Here is a 25,368-nt window from a genome sequence, read left to right on the forward strand (position 1 = left end):
CAGATAGTATGTTGTAGGGTTGACTGTGGCTTAAACCGATCAGCTTTACTTGAATAAATTTATTCAGGATTTGAGGAAAAAAAAACCTAAAACTTTAGTTAATGGAAGATTAAGTTACAAAGAAAAGGAACTTTGATATTAAGTGGGATTTAGAGTTAAGGTGGAAGTACAAAATACAATTTTAAATGGTGATTTTTACAGTATTTCCTTTAGTATTTTACTTATAACAAAGCATGACATCAGTTTAAAGAAATGCCTACGTTTGGCATTAATAATGAAGTCAATTGGTTTTGAACGCGCAGTGGTAGAATGGGCTTAAATACCCACTAAATTCAGAATGTTGTTTGGTGAGTATAAGCATACTTGCTAGGTACTGCTAGGCACAGATACCTGAACAGATGAACAATTTAAACTTTAAAGCCAACAAAAATATGAAGCATGTCTCCACCATTATTATAATGTTGAACACAGAGATGGGAGTCCATTTTCCAGTTCAACGAACTTTCCTGTCACGTCAGAATATTTTGAAAAAATTGTGGAACACTCTTTAAATAGTCCTACAGCAATGGTTCTAATCAGATCTGAGGCAGAAAAGATTCTTAAAACCACCCCAATCATTATCATTGCAAAATAAAGCCTCATTCCCAGCTCTTAATTCTAAAACTTTAAAGCCAACAAAAATATGAAGCGTGTCTCCACCATTATTATAATGTTGAACACAGAGATGGGAGTCCATTTTCCAGTTCAACGAACTTTCCTGTCACGTCAGAATATTTTGAAAAAATTGTGGAACACTCTTTAAATAGTCCTACAGCAATGGTTCTAATCAGATCTGAGGCAGAAAAGATTCTTAAAAACAGCCCAATCATTATCATTGCAAAATAAAGCCTCATTCCCAGCTCTTAGTTCTACCTCCCCTCATCCCCAGTGATTTTCCCCACTCTGCTCAAGCTGGTTGTTTCACTACACCATCCTTGGGCAATCATCCCCATAGCCAAAGTGGCCCCCAACCACCACACTGAGTGAAAAGGTGGCTTGCTTAGTGGCCAACAGGTCCAAGTGCAAATAGTGGTTAGACTCGGCCTCCAGTGGCCAAAGGAAGCAGAATAGTCTAGTGGAAAGATCCAAGGCCTGGGAGTCAGAGGACCTGGGTTCTAATCCTGGCTCTACCACTTGCCTGCTGGATGACAGTGGGCAAATCATTACATTTCTCTGGGCCTCAAACTTCCTCATCTATTAAACGGATACCTGTTCTCTCCTCAGACTGTGAAGCCCGGTGGGACTGGGACTGTGTCTGACCAGATTATTTTTTACCTACCTGCTGTTTAGTAGGATGCCTGGTACATAGTAAGTGCTTAAATACCACAATAATCATCATCATTACATTAACAGCCACAGTTCAACACTCTTCACTCATTTACACTCTCCCCCTTTAAAGATAATAAGATAGATTACTTTTCAAGAGCTCATCTTAGCAACTCTACTAAAAATACTCATTCTTTTCCTTGGAAGAGAAACTCTTGCAGTCCAGCTTGGACATCAACAAGAAGGATATTTCTTTGCAGGCACTTTAAGACTGAATACGCACACTTTCAACCGTGGGGTCCACGCGGGCCCTTTTCTTCCGAGGTGGCTGGGGTGTCTCGCTGGTACTGCTGCCCTCTCCGATCCCGGGAGCTAGGAAATGCAGTTACATAAATAATTACCTCTTCCCCACCAAGGCAAGCTTGCTTTTGCAGGCTAATTTCAAGGTCACTCAATATTTACTCATCAGCCAACAGGCGCACAACGCACAACACTGGACTGAGTCTTTGAAGCAGGTGGTGTAGGATGCTAGGGGCTTTTCAAACCTTTTAATATTTCCATTTCTTTACTTCATGATTAGAAGTCCCGAGGGATGGTGATGCTACCTGACGGATCTCATGAACTTAACCAACAGTCAACAGTACTAATCACCGACCACTGTTTCTCTTGCACCATCTGGTATTCTACACCCTTCAATCAGCCTTGCCCAAACTCACTTTCAAGGTTGACAAAGTGTTTAAAAAAACCAAAAACAAAAAAAAATATCCACCTCCCCCAACCCACAAAAAGCCTCCGAAGAGCAGCAGGACCTCAACACTGTTACAAAGACAAAAATTTTAAGAACCATTTTTTATGGGGGCCAACTGGAGAACAAGGAAGGGTGATGAACTCAAAATGGGTGTTCAACTGGGTCACCTCACTAGGCAAGGGAGGAAATCCGAGGGGATGGGGGAGAAGGGGTCAAGATCTCCATTTTGAAAAGGAGTCCTGTTTGAGAGGACTCTATTTTTATAAACCTGTAATATCTTCAGGAGAAGACTGCCCAGTGCCGCACTGAAAATCCCCTCACCTGCCATGTTCTAAGTTATAGGCAAATTCAATCTAGCAAAATGGAAGGGCTGGGAGGGGAGGGCCTCAATGATCTGGCTCCTGCCGAATTCTTGAACCGACTGGACTGGCCTGTGTGGTGGTAGAGGGGCCAGTGAGGTCCTTGGGCCTAGTCCCACTCCCCCTGGGTCCCCCAGCACTGGCTTTCTTCTCCAGCTTGCTGGCAAATCTAGAAAAAGGGAGGCCAACAGCTCCCCCCTTCTTCTCTTCCTAGTTCACCTGCTCCTTGTAGAGCAGGGCTGGGTGTTTGCTAAAAAACGGTGTGGATTCTTTAGATCGCCAGAATCATGGAGAATTGCTGGGACGGGGCTCAGGTTTGGCTTCTGGAGAAATCCGGGCCACGTTTTGAAATACCCAATACAGCTAAGAAATGGCGGAGGAAGGGGAGGGGAAACAGGAGCCTCCATCAAGGAAGCTGGAGTTTGGGGCAGTGAGGCTCTGCCCAGCACCACCCAACTAGATTGGAGGCTAATCTGCCATTTGTCCAAGCAACTGAGGTTTAATAACTTTATAAGTTTTAAGTAGCCTTCTTAACATGCTTGCTCCTTTTCTAAATGGAGAGTTTCCAGTCAAAATAAGTGTGATTGCAACCCCATAAAGTATATTTGAGGTATCCAAGACATGACATGGAACAGAAATTAAATCTTGTAAGGCTTTCTGACATTATGATATGCAATTCACATATTGAGATAGACCCATCTCTCATGGTCATTGGCTCTCAAAGCCAAGTTTGGTATGGCAACATTAAGTTTCAGTTTTTAGTTCCACAGCCACTGTAGACAAGTAGAGAATCTTCCTAAAGTTACCGTCTGCTGGCTAAAATTCTTGCATCTGGCCCATTTGGTTGATTCCATTTCAGGAGCTTAATACCCTCATTCAATTCAAACAATACTTTTAAAAATTTAAGTTTGGCATGCAAACGCAATTTAAAAGAAACAAATCATGTCCTTACTTTTCTGTTTGTTCTTTTTGGTTTTCCTGAAAAAAAAAAAAAGGGTAGGAGGAAAAAATTAATTGCAAGTCAATATTTTCTTCACTTTTCAGCTTCTCTAGCTGTCACTTTGATGAGCAATACTGCCTTATGACATACATGACACTACAGAGTTACTTCCATGTGAGGAACCTAATCAGAGCACAAGAGACAGAAATGCTCCAGACTGCCCTTTGATCCAGTGCTGTTTATCCTCATTCACCAAAATTATTCTGCTACAAATAAAAAAAAAAATCAATGCATTTATTAATGATAAGAATTATGGTACTTGTTAAGTGCTATGTGCCAAGCACTGTGGTAGGTACAGGTTAATCAGGTTGGACACACTCCCTGTCCCACATGGGGCCCACACTTGTATTCCCCATTTTACAGTGAGCACTTACTAAGTGTACGGCACTATACTAAGCCCTTGGGAAAAAAATCCACTCAGTCGCTTCTTCTCAAAACATAGTGGTTATCAATTGTGTTTTAAAAGTAGGAGGTCCTGGGTTTGAGCCCCCATGGAATCAATATTTCCTTGTGAGCAGTGAGACCTAATAGAAAGAACCCAGGACTGGGAGTCACAAGAGCTGGGTTCTAATCCTGGCTCCCCAACTCACCTTCTATTGTATTGTACTCTCCCAAGCATTTAGTACAGTGCTCTGCACACTGTATGCACTCTTACCATTACTTGATTGTTGTGGCCTTGGTCAAGTCACTTGTCTTTTCTAGGCCTCAGTTCCTCATCCATAAAATGGGGATTAAATGCCCATTCTCCCTCCCACTTAGACCGTGAGCTCAATGTAGGTCAGAGACTGTCTAATCTGTCTCTACCTCAGCACTTAGCAAGCACTCTTATTATGATTATTAATTCACCATTCAATTCACATTTTCAGTAATATTGGCGAAAATATTTTACATTTGAAAAATTGGAAAAGTAAAACAATTCCACTACAATGAATTATCATTTTGGCAAAAGGGCCCAACTTCAAATCATCATGAATTAAGCTTGGACTCCTTTGCTTATAGTTTACCAGTGGAAAAACTGAATTTTGAATTTTTGAAGTGAAAGTACAGATTTTGTTTTAGAATATTCTTTCCGTGCTTTCAGTTTCATCTAAATTTGTTCCACTCCCTCCTGATCCAAATGGCTTTTTGTTTCATTTCCTCTTTAGTTCCACAATTCCTCCACTTTAAACACAACAATTCAGAATTCGTTTCTTCACTCAAAACTGGACTGAATTCTTCAGAAGAACACTATTCTTTTTCTAAATCTTCTATATCTATTTTACTCACAAAAAAATGGTTCACTGAATTTTCTCCTGAACATCTGATCCTGGTTGGATCAAACAAGCAAAAAATTTTGAAAATGGGGGCCATCAGCATACTTTAGTAACAATAAAAAGTACAAGTATTTTCAATATAATGGGAGAAATTTTCCAAAGGATTTCACTAATATAGAATGCATACAAGAAAGGAATTAAAATACCCTTTTATGAAAATAAGTCCAGAAAAAAATTGTACTGCAGTTTGTTTTAAGTTCTCTAAAATTCGAATTTTTTTGTGCTAAGTACCTCTCCCATTTCTTTAGGTAATTCTGTTTACTGCTGAATATTTTTTCCCATGCTAAATGCTTTACATTTCCACTTCTGTATTATTTAAAGATAAAATGACTTGAAATGACTTTGGGGATTGGTCTTTTTGTTTGTTTTAATGCAGTTGCAAAATAAGTATCAGTGAACTACACTTGCCATTTTATTTCTATACGATTAATCATTTTGAAGACTTCAATGCCATATATGACAATTCTGGAATTTCCTTAAACCTAAAATTTACAAGGGTGTGATTACCTTCATTTTCACTATATTTTCACCCATCATTAAGTGTTTTCAGGTCCCTAAAAAACAAGATTTGATGTTCCCAGTGAGCCACTACATCTCAAAATGGCCAAACCAGGGCCATCACTATGGGAAATGGGTGGGCTTCGAGTGCAAGACATCTTGGCTCAAACTTTGTACAATAAAAACATGTGCAAAAATCTTGACTGCTGACTAGGCAACAGGGATCTGGCGCTGCCTAATTTTTCAAGAAAGGTCTAGTTTGCTGGCTTCAAAGCCCCAGAGACATATGGCCTACAGTCAATAGGAACGGCTCAGCGCCCTTTGGAAAACATCCTTTACTATTGCATCGAGTGCTGATTCTTGGACTGTACAAAGTGCTCTGTAAAATTCTCCCAAAAATTAATATGAGAACCAAAAAGGGTATTTTCTGGACAATGGTCAACAGAGAGTATTTAAACATAAATGCATTTATTCTTCTTTTAATCAATCAATCCTATTTATTGAGTGCTTACTGTGTGCAGATCGCTGTACTAAGTGCTTGGAAGAATACAATATAACACACAATCCCTGCTCATAATGAGCTTACAGTCCAAAGGACACATTAATGTGATGCCAATTTGTACTTCCCAAGCGCTTAGTACAGTGCTCTGCACATAGTAAGCGCTCAATAAATACGATTGATTGATTGATTGATTGATTAATAATCTAAGAAACCTACAACTTGAGTGAGCCAAGTTTAACCTGGGAATCTGTTCAAATTTGTGGCTATCAGTACAAGACCCCTTACAAAATTAATTTAGGCATATCCGTACGAGATCTTAGTACTATAAATTTATAATTTGAACAATGAATTCTGACTGAATTTGGATCGCCAGTAGCACTATACCTGAATGCTTCCCCTAGATGTAATTTTAAAAATTCTGTCTCCCCAGCTAGATGGCAAATTCCTTGAGAACAGGGATCAGGCCTCCTAACTCTACTGCCCTCTCCCAAGCACTCAGTACAGTGCCCTACACAGAGTAAGCGCTCAATAAATGTGATTGTTACTACTGATGTTAATTAGGTTGGACCGACCCATCTAACGGCCAACAAATCTCAGACCTGTTCCCTTCCACATCAGAAAACCATACTCATTTGAGAGAATGGTGTAAACTTTCAGAAATCCCTTAACTCTGAGGCGATTTAATAAGTCAGAGCATTACTGTACTTCACTCACACAGTGCATTGAGAGAAGTAAGCAACTGCAAAAGGCTACCTGAAATACCTCCTAGGCTACTGGACCTGGACAAGCAATCATTCAGAACCCACTGGGCCTTTTCCCAGCAGCAAAGATCAAGCCTGAATAAAAGCCAGTGGCACTTTGCATGGATTTTCTTTTTTTGAGAGCTGCAGTTTCCCAAAAGTAAACGCCTTAGAGAGCAGCCCACACGTGTGAGAGGGAGTCTTTGCTATAAGCACTTAACAGTTGCTTGACAGGGTCGAGGGAAGCTTAAAAATACAGCCACAGATCAATCGTATTCAAGGGCTTACTGTGTGTAGAGCACACAGATCAGCTGCTTTAAGCCTGGCCCAGCACCAGAGCACAGCTGAACAATGCCTTTGAAGAGCTGACTTCCACATGACATTAATTCATTAGCTCCAGTGCTATTTCACTCCTGAATTTTGATAAATTCATAATCCAGAATTCATTGGGGGCGGGCGAGGGTGCTTAAATGTGAAAATAGAAAAATTTTCAAGTATAATAGATTTTCTCTAAAAGATAGAGCCAAGATCTACAAGCCCCTCAAACCGTAACAGTACCATGTAGATTGCTGAAGTATACATTTCCAGAAATGATATATATTTTTTTTAATTTGAAAGGATTTGGTCACTGCTGACAACTCATGCCCCAGGATGGCTACGGAAGTCCCACACACATAAATAGGAAAGTCCATTAAGACACCTGATATGGGCTAAGGGGCATGAGTGGCTACGGGATCACCTTTGTACCTCAGGCAGTGAATAGCTCAATCATTCACTGGGGTGAGGAACAATTAACTGAGCTCTAAACCACGGATGATATGGTCATATCCTCTAATCCCATTCATGCAGACTTGAGAGAGCAGTAATGGGTTTCACTGTCTGTCTCCCCCTTCTAGACTGTGAGCCCGTTATTGGGTAGGGACCGTCTCTATATGTTGTCGACTTGTACTTCCCAAGCACTTAGTACAGTGCTCCGCACACAGTAAGCACTCAATAAATACGATCGAATGAGTGTATGAATCTACTCATGTCCTCACTCAGAGGTGACCAGCTGACTAACTTTCAACTTCGGGGGGGATGTTTAACCTAAGAGGCCAATGCGCTTGGAGCCCATGTTTCTGATGCACTGAGGACGCACACTGTCCGTGTCCCCTGTGCTGTTTAGTTTGACGCTTCAGCCCTGATGTTGTTTGGGCTTTACTCTTCTCGTCTCCCAATGCTTATATAGCTTCTGCTCAAAGGGAGCTGCTTCTTTCTAGACTGCAACACAAAACCTTGGCTGGGATACAGTAGGAGCTGAGGTTTTCTTTTACTGGAACTCTAAAATGATTCTTCCTCACCAAAAGGGTTGGTCACAGAGAAACCGCTCCTAGTTGTACAACACAGAGTTCAGGGCAAGACAAATGGTAATACGGACACTGAACTCTTTTCATGCATTTAGGATCCTCTCACTCCCTCGGGTGGCTAATTCAAGGATACACCTTTAGAGGTTGTGACTCTTTTCCTATCTCTCACTAGTTTTAAACCCCTCTCCAAAGCTCTAAAACTGCTTTTAGTAATTTCTGTGATCACTGATCACCAAGGAACAATCACTGATTTTATAAGCAGTTGGAATGAAGCCACAAAAGCAGGAAACAGAGTGAATGCTGCTCTAGCCAGGCAGAGGTAAAGAGGAGCAAAGGGTAGAGAAAGGCTGTGAAGACAAAGGGAACTAAAGAGCAAGTCTAGGTGGGAAGAATGAGGAAGCAGAGCAGATGTCAGAGGGAAGAAGTCAACATCCGGAACAGTGGAAAAATATGTGAAGTTAGTTACGAGTTGGTAGCAGCAGTCAAAACAGTAAAAGCTTGATCAACGAAGTAAATCACTGAATAGGAGTTACCAATAAGTCAATTTTATAGGAAATGCTCCTTAAAGGCATAAATGATATTTAATTAAAATATTGGATTGATTTTCCTCCTAATAAAAATATTAATAGTGGTTATTTGTTAAGTACTCACTATGTGCCAAGCACTGTACTATGCACTGGGGTAGATACAAGCTAATTAGGTTGGGCAGTCCCTGTCCTACATGGGGCTCTGAGTCTTAATCCCCATTTTGCAGATGGGGGAAGTGAGGCACAGAGAAGCAAAGTGATTTGTCTGAGATCACACAGCAGACAAATGGCGGAGCTGGGATTAGAACCCGGGTCTACTGATCCCCAGGCCCAGGCCACTAGGCCACGCTGCTTCTCGCCTGCAGTTTCTACTGCTATTTACCTCTCAGTCCTTTTGAAAAATCCCACTTGTCAACTTAATATATAAAATGACAAGTCCCAAATACATTAATAAAAGCATCTTTCCCTATTTACTGAACTGGCTACTGATTTTTAAAATACAGATTTCTTACCTTAATGACAAAGTTGGAATTAAATTCTAAGTAGCTATAATGCCTTTGAGGGATTACTGACTTTCTAAAAATGTACAATTCAGGAGTAAATAACCTCAGCTAAGGATTTCTGCATTAAGTTACAGGAAGGCATATTTTACCACACTAGCTCTTTCAGGTCAAAAAAGGTAAAATAATTTACTGTGCGGATCTGCCTCAGTCAACAGATTGAAAAAAAATTTGTGAATTCAATTTCTTTGGACTAAACTGCTGGCTTCAGGACAGAACAGTAGTAACATCACTTCCTGTAGGGCCGGCATGTTGAGTGTGGCCAAATTTAGAGAAGCAGGGTGGCCTAGTGGATAGAGTACAGGCCTGGAGGTCAAAGGGACTGGAGGCTTTTTTTTTTTAAATGGTATTTATTAACCACTTACTATATGCCAGTCACTCTACTATGTACCAGGACAGACACAAGCTAATCAAGTTGGACAGAGTCCCTTGTCCCACTTGGGGTTCACAGTCTTAATCCCCATTTCACAGATAATGTAACCAGCACAGAGAAGTAAAGTGACTTGCCCATGGTCACACAGCAGACAAGTGGTGGAGCCGGGATTAGAACCCAGGTCCTCTGACTCCTAAGCCCATGCTCGATCCATTAGGTCATGCTGCTTCTCCTCAGCCCATGCTCTAACCACTACACCATGCTTTTCAGCCCAGCTGAATTCTAATCCCGGGTCCACCACTTATTGGTTTGTTGACCTTGGACAAGTCACTTAACTTTTCTGTGCCTCAGTGAAATGGGGGTTAAGACTGAGTCCCATGTGGGGCATGGACTGTGTGCAACTTGATTATCTTTCATCTACCCCAGCTCTTAGTACAGTGCCTGTACTGTACATAATAAGCACTTAAATGCCACCCCCAAAAAAATGCATGCAGGCAAGGGTGTAGTGAAGTCTGGCATAGGGCAACTTCATGGAGAGCTGTGATGCTCAAACCGAATGCATGCTAAATTCCTCTGTCGTTGGACTGCAAGTCTCCAACCATTTCTGATGTCTGGCCAAAGCTAATTCCTGGAAATAGGGCCTGCCTGACTCCGACGATGATCATGGTATTTGTTAAGTGCTTACTATGTGCCAAGCACTGTTCTAAGCACTGGAGTAGACATAAGGTAATCAGCTTGTCCCACATGGGGATCAGTCTTAATCCCCATTTTACAGATGAAGTAACTGAGGCACAGAGAAGTTAAGTGACTTGCCCAAGGTCACACAGCAGACAAGTGGCGGAGGTGGGATTAGAACTCACATCCTCTGACTCCCAAGCGTGTGCTCTTTCCACTAAGCCATGCTGCTTCTCGATCACGGGCTGTGAGTTAGCTGCATAGGTGTTTCTCCTAAGTCTCCTGATTAATATTCCATCTGTTTGCTAAGATGGGTCTGTGATGATTGCTGTGCATTAAGATACTCTCGCAGGGAGTAGGAGGGTCAATTGGATTTGAGCGCTTACTGTATGCAGCTACTGTACTAAACGCTTGGGAGAGTACATCATCACAGAGTTGGCAGCACAACTGCTGCCCATGGCGAGCTTACAGTCAAAAGGGGTAGAAGATACACTACACAAGAGAGGTCAACAGATGTAGAAATAGGGGGTGTTGAGAGGACGTAGCTAATTGTGATACCGAACAGCCACAATTTGTTCTAGGCCAGCATTGGCAAGCATAAAGGCAAAATAGGAACTTAAAATGTACACATGAACAGATTTGGTCCAAAAGCCACTATTTCAAAATCCTGCAGATAAACTAGCCCGAGTGGGGTAAGAGCCAAGTTTTTTTTTCTCATAACCGAGTAAGCAATACGATATTTTCTCACAAAAATCAGTGACTGAAGACTCAAATACTTAATTGTATAAGTGTCTGAAACACCACCCAGATCAGAGACTTCTACAATGCACAATAAAATTGTTTAAACCTTCTAAATAATTGTATGACACCTATAAAAAGCAAGGCAACATGGATTTCAGGATGAAAAATCTGGTATGGCAATCCATCCTTAACTCACCGCATTGATATTGCAGAGGTCTCCAAACAGCGTGTAATCCATCTGTTCTGAAAAAGTCTAGGCACAATGGGTTATGGTAAGGACAGAGTGTCAGACCTGATAGTTAGGCCTAAGAGAAAAGAACCTTACTTTCCAAGCAAACCAAAATTTACTTTTCTTAAGAGGAAGGCACTGCCATTTTACATCCATGGAAGAGCTTATGGGGTGTTTTTTCCATGAAATTTCATTACAAGAATCCCTAGTGTCTTACTTTTAATAGAGAATGCAGCAATTATAAAACCCTAAGAAAAATATAATGAAACCTCAGGGCACACATTCTTTTTAATCTTGAACATTACTTCAGGGATTGAGACTGGAATGCCTTATGAATAACACAAAAACTCTAATATCAAAAGGAAGATAGTACAAAATAAATTCCAAGATTTTAAACATGAATGCTTCAAGCACTGAATATGACTGCCTTTTTGAAAAGACAGTTTGACCCATCTTTAAAACAATGAGGTTAAAAAACTAAATTATTACTCTTTGCCTGATACCTACTGTAATTTCTGCAGGACGAGAAGCTTAGTGCATTTTTAGGTCTCATTTACAACTCATCTTAAAAGGAAGCTACATTAAACTAACTTACCAAAGAACCAGATCACTAAAATGTGTGAATATTATAAAGAAAACTAATTGGATGCCTAGAGAACCTACACTAGTGAAAGATGAACAACAAAATCTTAGTTAAAAAAAAATTTAGTTTCGCTGCACAAATATGCACATTCAAACATAAAACTAGTTATGAACAGCTTATTGCCATCTCACATGCAAGTCACAGACATGATCTTAATTTGATTTCCTGCTTCATTTCTAAAACATCAAATAGAAAGGTCCAGTGAGAGATCAGAGAATAACATGATGAAATGAGAAATTTCACTTGTTTTAAGTGAAGGCAAGATTTATCTTGGAAAAAAAAATCCCTAACATATAAAGTATCCCATTACTTTGCAAATAATGGAGAATTAGTAGGAACATACACACACACCACACACACCAAAAACCCACTTAAATTACTAATTTCTGCAGGATGAAATTTCTGCAGGACACTTCATTTTAAAAATACTTTAGAATCACTAATTGTATTTGTTAAGTACTTCCGTGAGCTTAAGTGTCAAGAATCCTTTCATATTTACCCACCCTCTTTCTGTCCCCTCCCAAAAAAGGACTGGTTTGCACTGGTTTTAATTACCTTGTCCATAGAAGCGCAGAATGAAAAGGCATTAGTTTTGACTACCACACACAGAAGACTCATTTTTTGCTCACACTGAATATTCAAATTTAGTGAGAAAATATATTTCCACATCATTATCTATCATCCACATCACATATATGTGGAGAATTTACACATATGCATATGAATATATGCATACCCAATAAGAGGGAGGAAACTGCCATAGATGAAGAAGTTAGATCATTCTGGCATATGACTGACACTCAGAAGCCAAGTTCTCATTGGTCTTGCTTTGGCTGCAAAAGCATCCAAGCTGCGTAGATGCCATTCTCACTTGTCAAACAATCGAAAGACATTGAACCTTTGAGTAAAATGGAGACAGCATAGCTGATCTTGCTACATTCATCCAAACAACAGCTTAAAAATGACAAGAACTCTTACACTTCAACATTTTTCTGTTGCAAACCAGAGGTCTTCTTTCCTGGAGCAGCTCCTCTCATCTTCCCTTCTGCATACTGCTCCCTACAAAGACGAGTGAAGTGAAAAAGCAAATTAAAAAAGCCACAACTTACCACAAAACTCTACTCTTTTGAACAAGAAGCTATGTTGTCCCTGGGCCCCTTCCATTGGTAGTAATTAAACACCTTCCATTCATTACAGTTGGCAAATCTAAAATATGAGCTAGCTCAACCACTAGCTTCCAAGCTCCTAAATGTGGCCATTTAAAGATTAAAGATTAACCTAAGTCCAATGAGGTCACATAGACCATCCCACCTAACAAACCCACACAGGCAAAAAAAAACCCTGCTGGGACCAGATCCAAATTTCTGATCCCAGGACAAAGGCTTCTGAGCACAACTGTGAAGAGAAAGGTGGTTTTGGGGGGGGGGGGGGGGAGGGGGAGAGGGGTGTTTCTTGGGTGACGGGGTGGTGGTACTGGTATTCGACAGATGCAAGCTAATCAGGTTGGACACAGTCCCTGTCCCACCTGGGGCTCACAGTCTTAATCACCATTTTACAAATGAGGGAACTGAGGCACAGAGAAGTTGAGTGATTTGCCCAAGGTCACATAGCAGACAAGTGGCAAGGCCAAGATTAGAACATAGGTCCTTCTGACTCCTGGGCCCGTGTTCTTTCCACTAGGCCATGCTGCTTCTCAGTGTGAATAACTGAACAAGATTGACATGCTTCAGTCTGTCCACCAAATCCAATGTTGGTCAGCTAACTGCTAGCTGCCTGAATTGGCTGACTATCCGAAATAACCACAGCAGCACTATTCTACGACAGTACAAACCAATTTAAGTTTTTGCTAAAAAGGGGAATTTAAGAGGTATGGCCTCAATCAATCTGCAATCAAGTGCATTTCGCATTTCATTTCCATTTCACTCTTAAAATGTGTGGACAGAGATTGCTCAAGAGGTTGCCCTTCACCTCACCTTCTACCTTCTTACCAGAGAAGAAAATGCCTGGAAACATGCAATACAGTTTGGGGAAGAAAGCAACAACAAGTACAAAAAAAAAAAACCCTAACCACACCCATGAAACCCTGGTCAGCAATGAAAAGTGAATGAGGAGTACCAGAGATATATGCTGAGATCAGACTCCTAGTCAAGAAAAATTGGAGTGTGAGGGGGCACAAAGGAGAATGACGAGCCCACAGACCTTAAATTCTTCCTTAGGGGATCCTTAGTCCCATGGCGCTTTCGCTGCTGGTAGACCAAAACTCATTTCAGTTAAGTAGGAAGAGATCGATTCACCGGGATTCCCTTCACGTAAGCTAAAGAATTTACTCACTGATTGGCTTTTTGAAGTTCTCTCTGTTTCTGCAGATTGGTGTCCACGTATTTGAGTACTCTGCTTTCTGGAACCCATTCATCCCAGCTGGGAAAAAAAAAAGTTAAAAGATCAGAAAAACCCTAAACATTGCTAGCTAGATTCTGTTTCCAATCACTTTTAGAGGCTGAAGCAGACAGAACTTGAGATGATTTTAGAAGTTAATGACTGAATGCCTTGGATCAGAACTTTCATTGGTTTCCCCACAAGAATAATTGCAACCCTTCTGAGGTCTTTCTCAAATACCCTAACCGAAAAGAACACTTCTAAAACACAAGTTCAAAAGCAGAATATAAAAACTAGCAATGTTTAGGAAGCATTTTAGGGGGAGAAAGGCAATACTCTTTAACAAAGCTTTTTGAAAATTCCAGGTTAACATACAACATGAATTAAGATTAAAAAAAAGGATTTCAAATGGCATAATAAAGCACAATACAGTACATTCGGAAAGTGATGGGGGGGTGAATGATTAAACATGAGTCTTTTCTCTGACATTGCTCATCTAGATTTTGTAGACCTACGTAAGCAATTTCAAAGGTTTGATTTCAGTTACTCTTGGGCAAATAATTCTGACCTTAAAAAAATGCCTTAAGATGGTTGGTGATAGTAATCTTAAAAATATTTCAAATGTACTTCAGCTCTTTTGAGAACTGGGCTACACTGATCTGGGACAGTCACAAAAACATCCTCCGTCATTGCTGCCACTGTGACAGCCAGCTGAATAGCACCAAAAGGCAAGGTAATTATTCAACTGTTCATGTCTCCCCTATCCTAAAAAACACCCCCTTGACCCCATGGACTCCCTACCATCAATCACCCCATCTCCCTCCTATCATTCCTCTACAAACTCCTTAGGAAATTTGTCTACACCCACTCCCACTATTTCCTCTCCTCCAATTCTCTCCTTGACCCGCTCCAATCTGGCTTCCATACCTTTCGCTCCAGAGAAACAGACCTCATTAAGCTCACCAATGACCTCTGACAAAGCCAATGGCCTCTATTCCATCAATCCTCCTTGTCTTCCAGCTGCCTTTAACACTATGGACACTGTGCTTCTCTTCTCCTGGAAACATTACACAACCTTTGGCTTCATTGACAATGTCCTTTCTTGGTTCTATCTCTCTGGCTGCTGCTTCTCAGTCACCTTCAAGGGCTCCTCTCTCTGCCTCTGTGGGAGACCCCTCACAGCTCAGTTGAGTCCCCTTCTACTCTATCTAAACCTACTACTCCCTCAGCTGCCATCTCTAGATGGATGATTCCCAAACCTACTGTTCCAGCCCAACCTCTCTCCTCCTTGGTAGTCTCACATTTCAGTACATCGCTATTTGGATGTCCTGTGGACACCTCAAACTTCATGTGTCCAAAAAAGCACTCATCTTCCCACCCAAACTGTCCTTCACTATCCTCCCTGCCTCAAGCCCATAACCTTGGCATTATCCTTGATTCATCTCGCTCATTCAATCCGCATATTCAGTCTGTCACCAAATCCTGTCAGTTCTACCTTCGAAACATCACTAAAATCCATCCTTTTTTCTTCAAACTATTACGCTAATCCAAGCACTTACATGCCACTTTTGATTACTACACAGGGCTCCTCGCTGACCTTTCTGCAGTCTCTCCCTACTCCAAGTCCTTATTTCATTCTGTTGCCTGGATCATTTTCCTACAAAACCATCCAGTCCACATCTCCCCCACTCCTCAAAAGCCTCCAATGGTTGTCCATCCAGCTCTGCAAACAGAAACTCCTCACCATTGGCTTTAAAACACTCAATCAGCTCTTTACCCCACCTATCTCAGCTCGCTGGTTCGTTTGCATGTTTCACTCCTGATGCCAACTGACTCACTGTACCTCAATCTCTTCTATCTGGCTGCCAACTCCTTGCCCATATCCTCCCTCTGGCTTGGAACTCCTTCCCCTTCATATCCAACAGACTAAAACTCTCTCGACCTTCAAAGCCTAATTAAAATCACAATTTTTCCAAGAGGCCTTCCCTGACTAAGCCCTCATTTCTCCATCTCCCTTTCCCTTCTGGGTCAGTTATGCACTTGGTTCCGTACTCTTTATGCATTTGTTAATTACCCCACAGCAATTATGTACGTGTCCTTAATTTATTTTAATGTTTACTTCCTCTCTCTAGACCGTAAGTCTTGGTGGGCACGAAACTTTGTCTACCAACTCTGATGTATTGTACTCTCCCAAGCGCTTAGTCCAGTGCTCTGCACACAATAAACATGGAATAATACCAGGGATTGATTGATTCACCTGCATCCTGGGGGCTTAGGTGCTTCCTAGATCTAGTTTGTCCAAGTTTTCCAAGACCTTCCTAACAACGCTAAGTTTATTAAAAAAAAAAAAAAGCAGCCCTCCCCCAACCAAAAGCCATGCCAAAAAATCAAAATAAAGCCAAAAGCCACTACGGTGAGGGTATGTTGATCTGTCAAGGGCCAAGTTAGTAGACCTTTTCTCCTACTGAGGGAGCTCCTTTAGTAAAACAAATAAATTAGGCCTCAAATCAAAGAGGAAATTTTTTGATTACTTCCCACCTCCTTTGACTTCCTATTTAAAATGGTAAAAAAAGAAAATACCACACACCTACTTAAATTAAAAAAAAAAAAGGAGGGAGGAGACCCCCCCAACCCTCAACATGATTTCCTAAAGAAGACTTTAAAACATGCATTTACCTAGCGGTCAGGAAGGGGTGGTGTACTGAGGGAGCTCCTTCAGGAACAGGAAAAAGGGCTACAATATCCTCACGTGTCTTCAAAGTTTTTTCAGAGCGCCTGGGCCTCACAGCACTTCTGATGTAGACAGCATAGTACAAAGTAATCTCAGTAACCTATGTGCAGAATTTAGCTTACGCTTTATTCAGAGATTTACAAATGGAGTATTTAAATGGTTGTATCAATCATTTATAATCGGTTTTGAAGACTTTAGATTAGAACAAATATCTTAGCATTAAGGATTGGCAGAACTCTACTGAACTACTATACACATTAGTTAATTTTATAAGGAAATTAAGGGGAGGTGTATTTGGCCTTTCTTTTTTTTTTAAATAAACAGAAAACATTCTAGTCTGAAGAAGAGAGTTAGAAGAAAACACTATAGGAATCAAGCCACTTATTCTCCACCATCCCACCAGTACCATCTATTTCCTTCCAGTGGGTCTTCAGATTGTTTAGAAAAAGGACTCCACCTCCCACCCCCCACCCCCAAAAAAAACTTCAAAAGAGCATTAGGGCACTAAAAGCAATTGCTAACAGGATTAAAAGGCTTACTAATTATACCCTTGACAGATCAACACGAGAAAATTAGTAAAAACAAAATTAAAATCAATTCTGAGGGTTTAGTCTGCAGTCTATAGTTTTCAGGTAGCTTCAAACTACAACTACAAACTACAACAAAAACTTGTCCTTCGTTTCAGGGGCCTGGGAGACATTTTGCTTTGACAACTTCATATGACATTTGGGCAATCGAAATTTACAGGATTCTGCAAGTCCAAGTTAGCTTCAGTCTTTCCACCTAGTTTCAATGCAATTTCTTGCCCCTCACTCTGCAGCTATCTGAGGGATGGATTTCCAGGAACAACAACTTAACCGACTCCCTGAGGCTGTCTTGCCAGCTGCTTGCTCTTGGGATAAGGGATGAACAGGTAACAGCAATCGACCTCCCAAAGAGAGCCTGAACTTCATAAATAATGTAATGCGAGTATATACTGATTTATTGGGATGTTGGGGAAACATCAAAAGCCCGGAAGAGCAAAACCTTACACGTAACACTTAAAACAGAGAAGTTAAGGATCGTGAAACAGTAAATGCAACAAGACACCACAGAGTAAACAGGAAACAAATAGATTCTACTGGATACTTGAATTTAGTATATCATTAGAGTTCAGAAATATTCTCAACCCAAAAAAACAAAAAACCCCACAATGGCTATTTTTTCTCAGAAACAGCTAAGCTAAAATCATTTCTTAATGGACTAAACTGCAACTGAAAACTTATTCGGTTATCAACTACACACTCCACACTAAACCAGAGACTCAAAGTATCTGGCCGGTCGGTTTACAAATCTCAATCTGAGTCTGCCGCATGCTGAAGTAACGGAAACATGCAGAACAGGAGGAAGCACAATTGCTGCCAACTACCTGAATCAAAGTGCTATGTTCTATTTTCTCTTCAAAGATGGAAGAATGAAATATCCTCCTAGCCTACTTATTATTATGGTCTTTGTTAAGTGCTTACTATATGTCAAGCACTGTTCTAAACACTGGGGTAGATACAGATTAATCAGGTCTGGACACAGCCACTGTCTCGGATGGAGCTCACAGTCTAAGTATAAGGGAAAACAGACATTGAATTCTCAATTACTAGTTGAGGAAGCTGAGGCCCAGAGAAGTGTTGTGACTTGTCCAAGGTCACACAGTGGGCAACAGGCAGAGTTGGGATTAGAACCCAGATCTTCTGACTCCCAGGCCAGGGCTCTTTCCACTAGGCCACACTGCTCCTCAAAGCAAAGTCTGGGCAGCTTGGCATAACTCGCAGTTTCAACAAAAGATCACTTGAATGCTATGTGCACGTTTTGAAGAAGCACCAAAGGAGCCTGGTAAATTTCTGTAGTTTGCCTGCTTCTTTCAGGTTACCTGGTTAGGGGATACATTTTTTCTGAAGCAGATACTTGGGCTGGAGGAGACAGCCACAAAAAAGGAGGGGAGGGAGGAGGGAAGGACAGAACAAAAGTGTACCCCACATTATGCCTACCTAGTTACTTATTGTTCATGAAAAATTCCTGGCCTAGAAAGCAAGCCTCAGATTCGGAGCAATGACAACCAGATAAGTTAGCCAATTGTTGACGGAGCCTAGCAACTCAGACCTGGCATTAGGAGGTTTAAAAAAAAACCCCAAAAAACCCAAAAAACTACCAGGTGCCAACAAGCCGTCTCCACTGCCCAACAGTGAATCTTAGGTGCTCCACCTAACTTTGCAAGAGGTGAGTAATTAAAACCTACTGGAATGTTTAAGTTAAAAAAAAAAACAAAGAACAAACAAGGGACTCATAGCTCTAGGACAATCTCCTATATTCAAATACATTAAGACCAAGCCTTAAATGGAGAAGAAAAAATTCTAAAAAGGAGAAGATGGGCATTTTAGATAGGTGTTAATGGAGGGAACTCCCTCTTTAACAAGTGGAAACCATCATGCTTGGGTGCTTACAAAAAACAAGAACCGAAAAAAAACAAAAACCCAGCCCATGTTTCTACAGCAATCAAAGCTCAACTGTGGGGAAGGCAAGCACCTAGAGTCCCTGGGGCTTTCTGAGACCCCAGGCTTCACCCCTGCCTCTTCATTTCCTTGGATAAGAGGAAGTGTGTACTCATGCCAGCATCCAATTCTCACCGAAAGGTTCTAAAAGCCAAAGGGGAGGCTTTAGCAAGGCTCAAAATTGCCCATTTGGTCTGGAAACAGGAGTGGATGTGCTCATTCCACAGAGAAAAACCACCACCACGAAAAAACAAAATGAAAACACAACCCACACCAGTCTGGTTAAACTGGAGCTCTGGAGAGGCAAGGGTCAGAGACATGAGGTTGTCCCGTAATTACCAGGAAGTATTTTTTCCTTTTGAAGCCAAGTGTCCACATATCACCACTTCTGTTTAGTTGGGTTTTTTAAAAATAGTGTTATAGCCCATGGATCTTCTCTCTGTGCCAAAATGAGACTGACGGGCAACTCCAAACAGGCAACGAAGTTCCGGATGGTCCGGCCTAGAGATGACAATGACCACGTGCCTTTTTGAGTGGAAATTCCTCAGGGTCCAGCCCAGGCACAGTCAGAGCAGAGAGAGGAATTTCAGGGTGGCCAACAAAGTTTGATAATTTTCATTTCCATCCCTGATAGATATCATGTCTGAAAGGGTTATTATGGGAGTTTTAAATTACAGCTCCTTCAGACTGCGAATTTATAATTCGATCCAATAGCTGACAATGGGCAATGAGAATCATCTCTCAGTAGCTTGGCAAAGCAAGAAGCTTGTCGGTTTTCATTTAAAACTGCAAGACCGGCTCAAGGCTATCAAGAAAACCAGATACAGGAAAACAAGCCAGGCCTTGATTTTAGGGTGATTTCCTTAACAACACAGGAGACACCAGACAGGAATAGAGGTATTCTGCCTCAATACAGTGAATAGGGAGATTCTTATTAGGGGCCCAGATTTAAAACCAATTAATCCTTTTTTTGGTATGGTATCCTACTCCATCTCCACCTGCCTGTGCACAGAAACTCGACGAAGAACAAATAGGAATCAAGAATATTAAGATCCCACCACAAGAGATTGCTTCCCACTGCACACAGACAAGCTATCACACATGCCTAGATAAAGCACTTCGTTGATGTTGGACAGGTGCAAGAACCGAGGTCTGTCAAGCAATCTGGTTAGTTTAGTGGATACCACATGACATACAACTAAAGCGCCAAAGAAAAGCACACAAGATGAAATGGCTTAAGTTCCTTGTTTCTTTTTTGTTAAAAAGTTATTTTGGTATACTTGACCTAGTGGGCCTTTGTTGAACAATACGCTTAGTCTTAATAAAAATGCACCATGTTTTAGATATGCTGTTGATGTGAATCCATAACCAACTACCTTGCTCATTTACTGTGGTAAATACAGTCTCTCTGAGGTCTAATACTCACTTTTTATTCCAACCACTGTAATGTATAAAGTATTTCACTTGTTTGTCCTTTATGGCAACCTTTACACACTGAAATAAAAAAGAAAAAAAATCAACTCAAAATCAGAACTCAACAGTAAACAGCAAAAAACCACCAGGTTTTCTGAAGGATTATTTAAAATATTTTACTCTTAACGATGACTAGAAATTACTTCCCAAACTAGAATTTCTAACTGGAATCAAAACAAAAATGCATGATATTGAACCTCTAAAGAATCTTTGAAACCTTTTAGAATATTCATATAACTGTAAAAAAGGTAACTGTAAAAATGTTTTAAAATTGTTCATTATACATCATAATTCGTATACTTGCTGATTACAGGCTTAAAACAGTAGGTCATAGGATTTTCAATTTAGTTTATGAGTGTCATTTTGTTTCCCTTTATCAAGAGGTGGTAGGGTATTAGAAAACAGATTTTTCCTCCGAGGCTAACAAGTTTGTAGTAAAAGCCCATTAATTCAATAAAAAGTTGATAATGCAGATTCCTGTTGCCATATTCATAACTGGAAATCAGTGTACTGGTTATATTTAGATCAACAGAATACATGCTGTTGGACAGAACAAATCAACAAAATCAAAGAGCAGTAACAAATTATAAAACAATGTCTAGTGATACTGTTTGTGATCTAAAGTGAGTTACCATTAGTGAGACTGACAGAGAAGAAGAATCCAAAGGAGAAGCGTGAATAGGAAGGAGGCTGATACCGCCAAGTTTCCAAGAAAACAATTAAAATAATTACAATATCATCCTGTCACTGAATACAGTAGTTTCAATAATTTCAATAGTGCAAGATTATTCTTTTTAAAAAAAAATTTGAGGAGAGGGAGTTTACTTTGGACCACAAATTAGTAACATTATTACAGATCTTCAGACTGAGTTGAGAGTGACAACTTTGTTGAGTTGGGATGGGGTGGAAGAGATAGAAGGGAAGACCCCCACAGGGGCATAAACTGCTGAAAATTAAAACCAACATCCAATTAGTAAGAACATTACTGACAGGTTACAAAATTAGCTACTTTATCATTCCAGCAAAGTTACTCAAGTAGTTACACTTTCAGTAGGTACAGGATAAGCTGCATCAGTCATTAACAGTTTGGAACAAGAAAAAAAATCCCCCTAAAACTTATTTCCTTTTGAAACTGAAGAGAACAATTTGCAGTCTTGTAAACAGCTACTTCAAAAAGGAAGAGGAAATGAACAAACACGTCTATCAACTCTGTTATACTGCATTCTCCCAGATGCTTAGTACAGTGCTCTGCACACAGTTAGCACTTAATAAATACAATTAACTGACTGAACAACATGCGAGTTGCCAAACAGTATTTTAAATTTAACTTTAAAATTAAGCCACTAATAGCAAATGTAAAAATAAAGATAGAATTTCAGTTTAGTGTGGGAGCTTGGAAAAAATGAATAAATCAGGATTTGTACTTGACAGCGCTCCTTTCACTCTGGCCATCTGTAATGGGACTTGAAGCAGCTAGAAATCAGATCTGGGAGCATACTTAATAGATTCACATCTGCTTCTATACTGGTCATCATTTCTGCTATAAGATCCCATCAGTACTAAAAGAACTTCATATTGTGGAAAAAATTAATGTTTTAATAACCACTGATTCGATGAAAATTAAGGTGTGCCATCCTTGGAGATACCATCGTGAATGATCTTTTTCAATTTCAAATCCCTCTAGTGTTAGATCAACCATTAAGTAAAACGCTTTACACCCTTCATTGAGATCTTCCTAAATTCTGTTTTAGTGTACTCTCCCAAGTGCTTAGTACAGTGCTCTGCACACAGTAAGTGCTCAATAAATATTCCTGACTAATTAAATATAAGTTGCACAAACCCCTCAAAGTACCATACGGTATGGAAAAACAAGGCCGAGACAGAGGCTGTGAAGGTGGCACTGTCACACCTTTAACCCCTCACCCACAAATTTTGTTCCTACACCCGCTCTACTGGTGCTGGCATGGGGATCGGGATACACCCAGCATCGAGAAGCAGCATGGCATAGTGGGCAGAGCACAAGCCTGGGAGTCAGAAGGTCACGGGTTCTAATCCTGGTCTGGCCACTTGTCTGCTGTGTGACCTTGGGCAAGTCACTTCACTGGGCCTCAGTTACCTCATCTGCAAAACGGGGACTGCAACTGTGAGCCCCACATGGGACAGGGACTGTGTCCAACCCGATTTGCTTGTATCAACCCTAGATCTTAGTGCCTGGCACATAGTTAAACACCTAATAAATACCATTATTATTATTATTATTATTATTATTATTACCGATTTTGGGTTGTGGAAATAATGTTCCCTTCGTGTTTCAGCCAGGTCATTTTACTTTTATGGCATTTGTTAAGCACTAGGTGCAGGCACTGTATTAAGCACTGGGGTAGATACAAGATGATCATATTGGACACAGTCCATCTCCCATATGGGGCTCAGAGTCTCAAACCACATTTTACAAATGAAACAACCAAAGCAGAGACATGAAGTGACTTGACCAAGGTCACACAGCAAACGAGTGGCAGGGTGGGGTGATTAGGAGTCCTTCCGACTCCCAAGTCCATGCTCTATTCTCTAGGCCATGCTGCTTCAATAATGAGAACGCTATTGTAGCAGAAACGATATATACTTTCATGTCAAGTCTAAATACGCTCACAAAACTACCTAAAATTCCTGAACGGTATCTCTCAAACTGGGTCAACCCAAGCCCTTTTAGAATAAAAGAGAATTTAGAAAGACGCAAATACAGAAGACAAGTTACAAACACTTCTCAGCAAAACTGCTTTAGACATGCATAACCTAATGGAGGCAACTTAATATAAAGCTCACTACTACTGCTAGGCACCTGCACTTTCCTCTTTTATTCATTCATTCATTCAATCGTATTTATTAAGCGCTTACTGTGTGCAGAGCACTGTACTAAGCGCTTGAGAAGTACAAGTTGGCAACATATAGAGACGGTCCCTACCCAACAGCGGGATCGTATGCTAAAGTCTAAAATTAGACACAAAATATCACTATTGAATGACACCCTTTTAATATTGCCTCCTTAACCAGCACAACAACCTGGAAAAATTGCATGCTCCATTGATATTAGAGACCAAAGGCTCCAGAAAAGGAAGAGGTTGGAGAGAAATGTGTGTGGCATGAGACGGGGAAGAGAGGATAAAGGGAAATAGTGAGAGGGGAGGAGGGATAAAGCCTTCTGTGGCAAGACAGGAAAATAAAATATTTTTTATAAGAAAAATGAAGTCTAACCAGGGGCAGCCCATAGCAAACTTTCAAAGGAAAAAAATCATTAGCATACCTTTGCTTCATATAGGAGAGGCCCATGGAAGCACAGCACACGTTCACCTGTAAAATATTTTCAGATACAGTTACTCGATAATATAATACAATTTTAAAGGAGAAATGAATAGAGCACAATCAAGGCAAGAACTGAAAAATCAAAACACAACATACGACTACCATAATAAAATGCCGAGTAACCAGCTTCTAGACAAAGATAACTTGAGGTGTTTGGACAAGCAGCTTGACTTGGTGGAAAGGGCACGGGCCTGGAAATCACAGGACCTGGGTTCTAATTCCACTGTTACTGCATGCCTGCTGTGTGACCTTGGGCAAGTCACTTCACTTCTCTGCATCTCAGTTCCCTGATCTACAAAGTGGTCACTCAGTACCTGTTATCCCTGTTAGACTGTGAGCCTCATGAGGGACCTAATTACCTTGAATCTACCCCAGAGTTTAGTACAGTGCTTGGCACAAAGTAAGCACTTAAACGCCACAATTATTATCACTGTCTTCAGTATTATCATTGTCTTTAGTATTACCTAGGTTTGAGTAGGCAGTTGGGAACTTCCTCAGGGTCATGAACTGTTAATTTCAGCTGACAAATCATTTTTAAAGAATTTAAGAGCACAGATTCTGCAGTCTTGAAATAGAAGAATGGATAGTCCGATGCCAAAAAGGCTCATCTGCAAGGCCCTTAACACTGAAACAAAGACACTTAATTGTTTCCATGTGAAGATGTTGTTCTGCCAGTGAACACTTCCTTGTATTTGTGAGGCTGAATCAAAGTTATTTACTGAGAGCTTACTGAGGCACAGCACTGTACTAAGGGTTCAGGAAGGTACAGTATGCATAGACAAGTTTCCTGCCTAACAAATGGAGCTCACGATCTAGAGGCTGAAGGTCTATGTATCACCAATAGTCCTGTCCATGCAATCAAACAATCTCTGCTCTCGGAAATGCTTTTGGTTTGCCAAAAGCCTTTTCTCAAAAACAAAAAAAAACAAAAACAAAAGCCCAGCAATGACAACCCCATTAAAGTCGGTAGCATTAAAAATTGGCCCTACTGCCTGGCTGTGGTTTCCCAGAAGCCCATAGCTCAGCACCACGGCCCAGGGTTGTCCTTTCCAGTTATCTTGAAAACACTTATTCTGCCAATTAAATCAAGAGAATTATCATTCATTCAATTGTATTTATTGAGCACTTACTGTGTGCACAGCACTGTACTAAGGGCTTGGAAAGTACAATTCAGCAACATATAGAGAGAGTCCCTACCAACAACGTGCTCACATCATCTGAGAACATCACCCCCGTTCTGGGATATCAAATGTAATCATTCACAGTCACAGAAGTAGCAGCAGGGCCTATCGGAAAGGGCACAATTATGGGTATCAGAATAAATCCAACTGTGTGCAGCCTTGGGCA

At 40.7% G+C, this 25,368-nt stretch overlaps 1 protein-coding gene across 2 annotated transcripts in view; it reads right to left on the reverse strand.

The window, feature by feature from the left end:
• Positions 1-25,368, reverse strand: part of MORF4L1 (mortality factor 4 like 1) — a 37,571-nt gene that overhangs the window by 8,357 nt on the left and 3,846 nt on the right. The window contains exons 2-9 of one of the 2 annotated variants that reach the window (XM_038766947.1): positions 23,963-24,009; positions 20,615-20,682; positions 16,612-16,728; positions 13,891-13,977; positions 12,538-12,618; positions 10,884-10,940; positions 3,365-3,390; positions 1,589-1,677 (exon numbers count right to left, since the gene is read on the reverse strand). In XM_038766947.1, the coding sequence (XP_038622875.1) occupies positions 1,589-1,677; positions 3,365-3,390; positions 10,884-10,940; positions 12,538-12,618; positions 13,891-13,977; positions 16,612-16,728; positions 20,615-20,682; positions 23,963-24,009 (572 nt within the window). The remainder of the gene's footprint in view (positions 1-1,588; positions 1,678-3,364; positions 3,391-10,883; positions 10,941-12,537; positions 12,619-13,890; positions 13,978-16,611; positions 16,729-20,614; positions 20,683-23,962; positions 24,010-25,368) is intronic. The other variant, XM_038766948.1, reaches the window with a different exon arrangement.

Source organism: Tachyglossus aculeatus, chromosome 26 (assembly GCF_015852505.1).
Source record: "Tachyglossus aculeatus isolate mTacAcu1 chromosome 26, mTacAcu1.pri, whole genome shotgun sequence".
NCBI classification, from domain to species: Eukaryota; Metazoa; Chordata; class Mammalia; order Monotremata; family Tachyglossidae; genus Tachyglossus; species Tachyglossus aculeatus.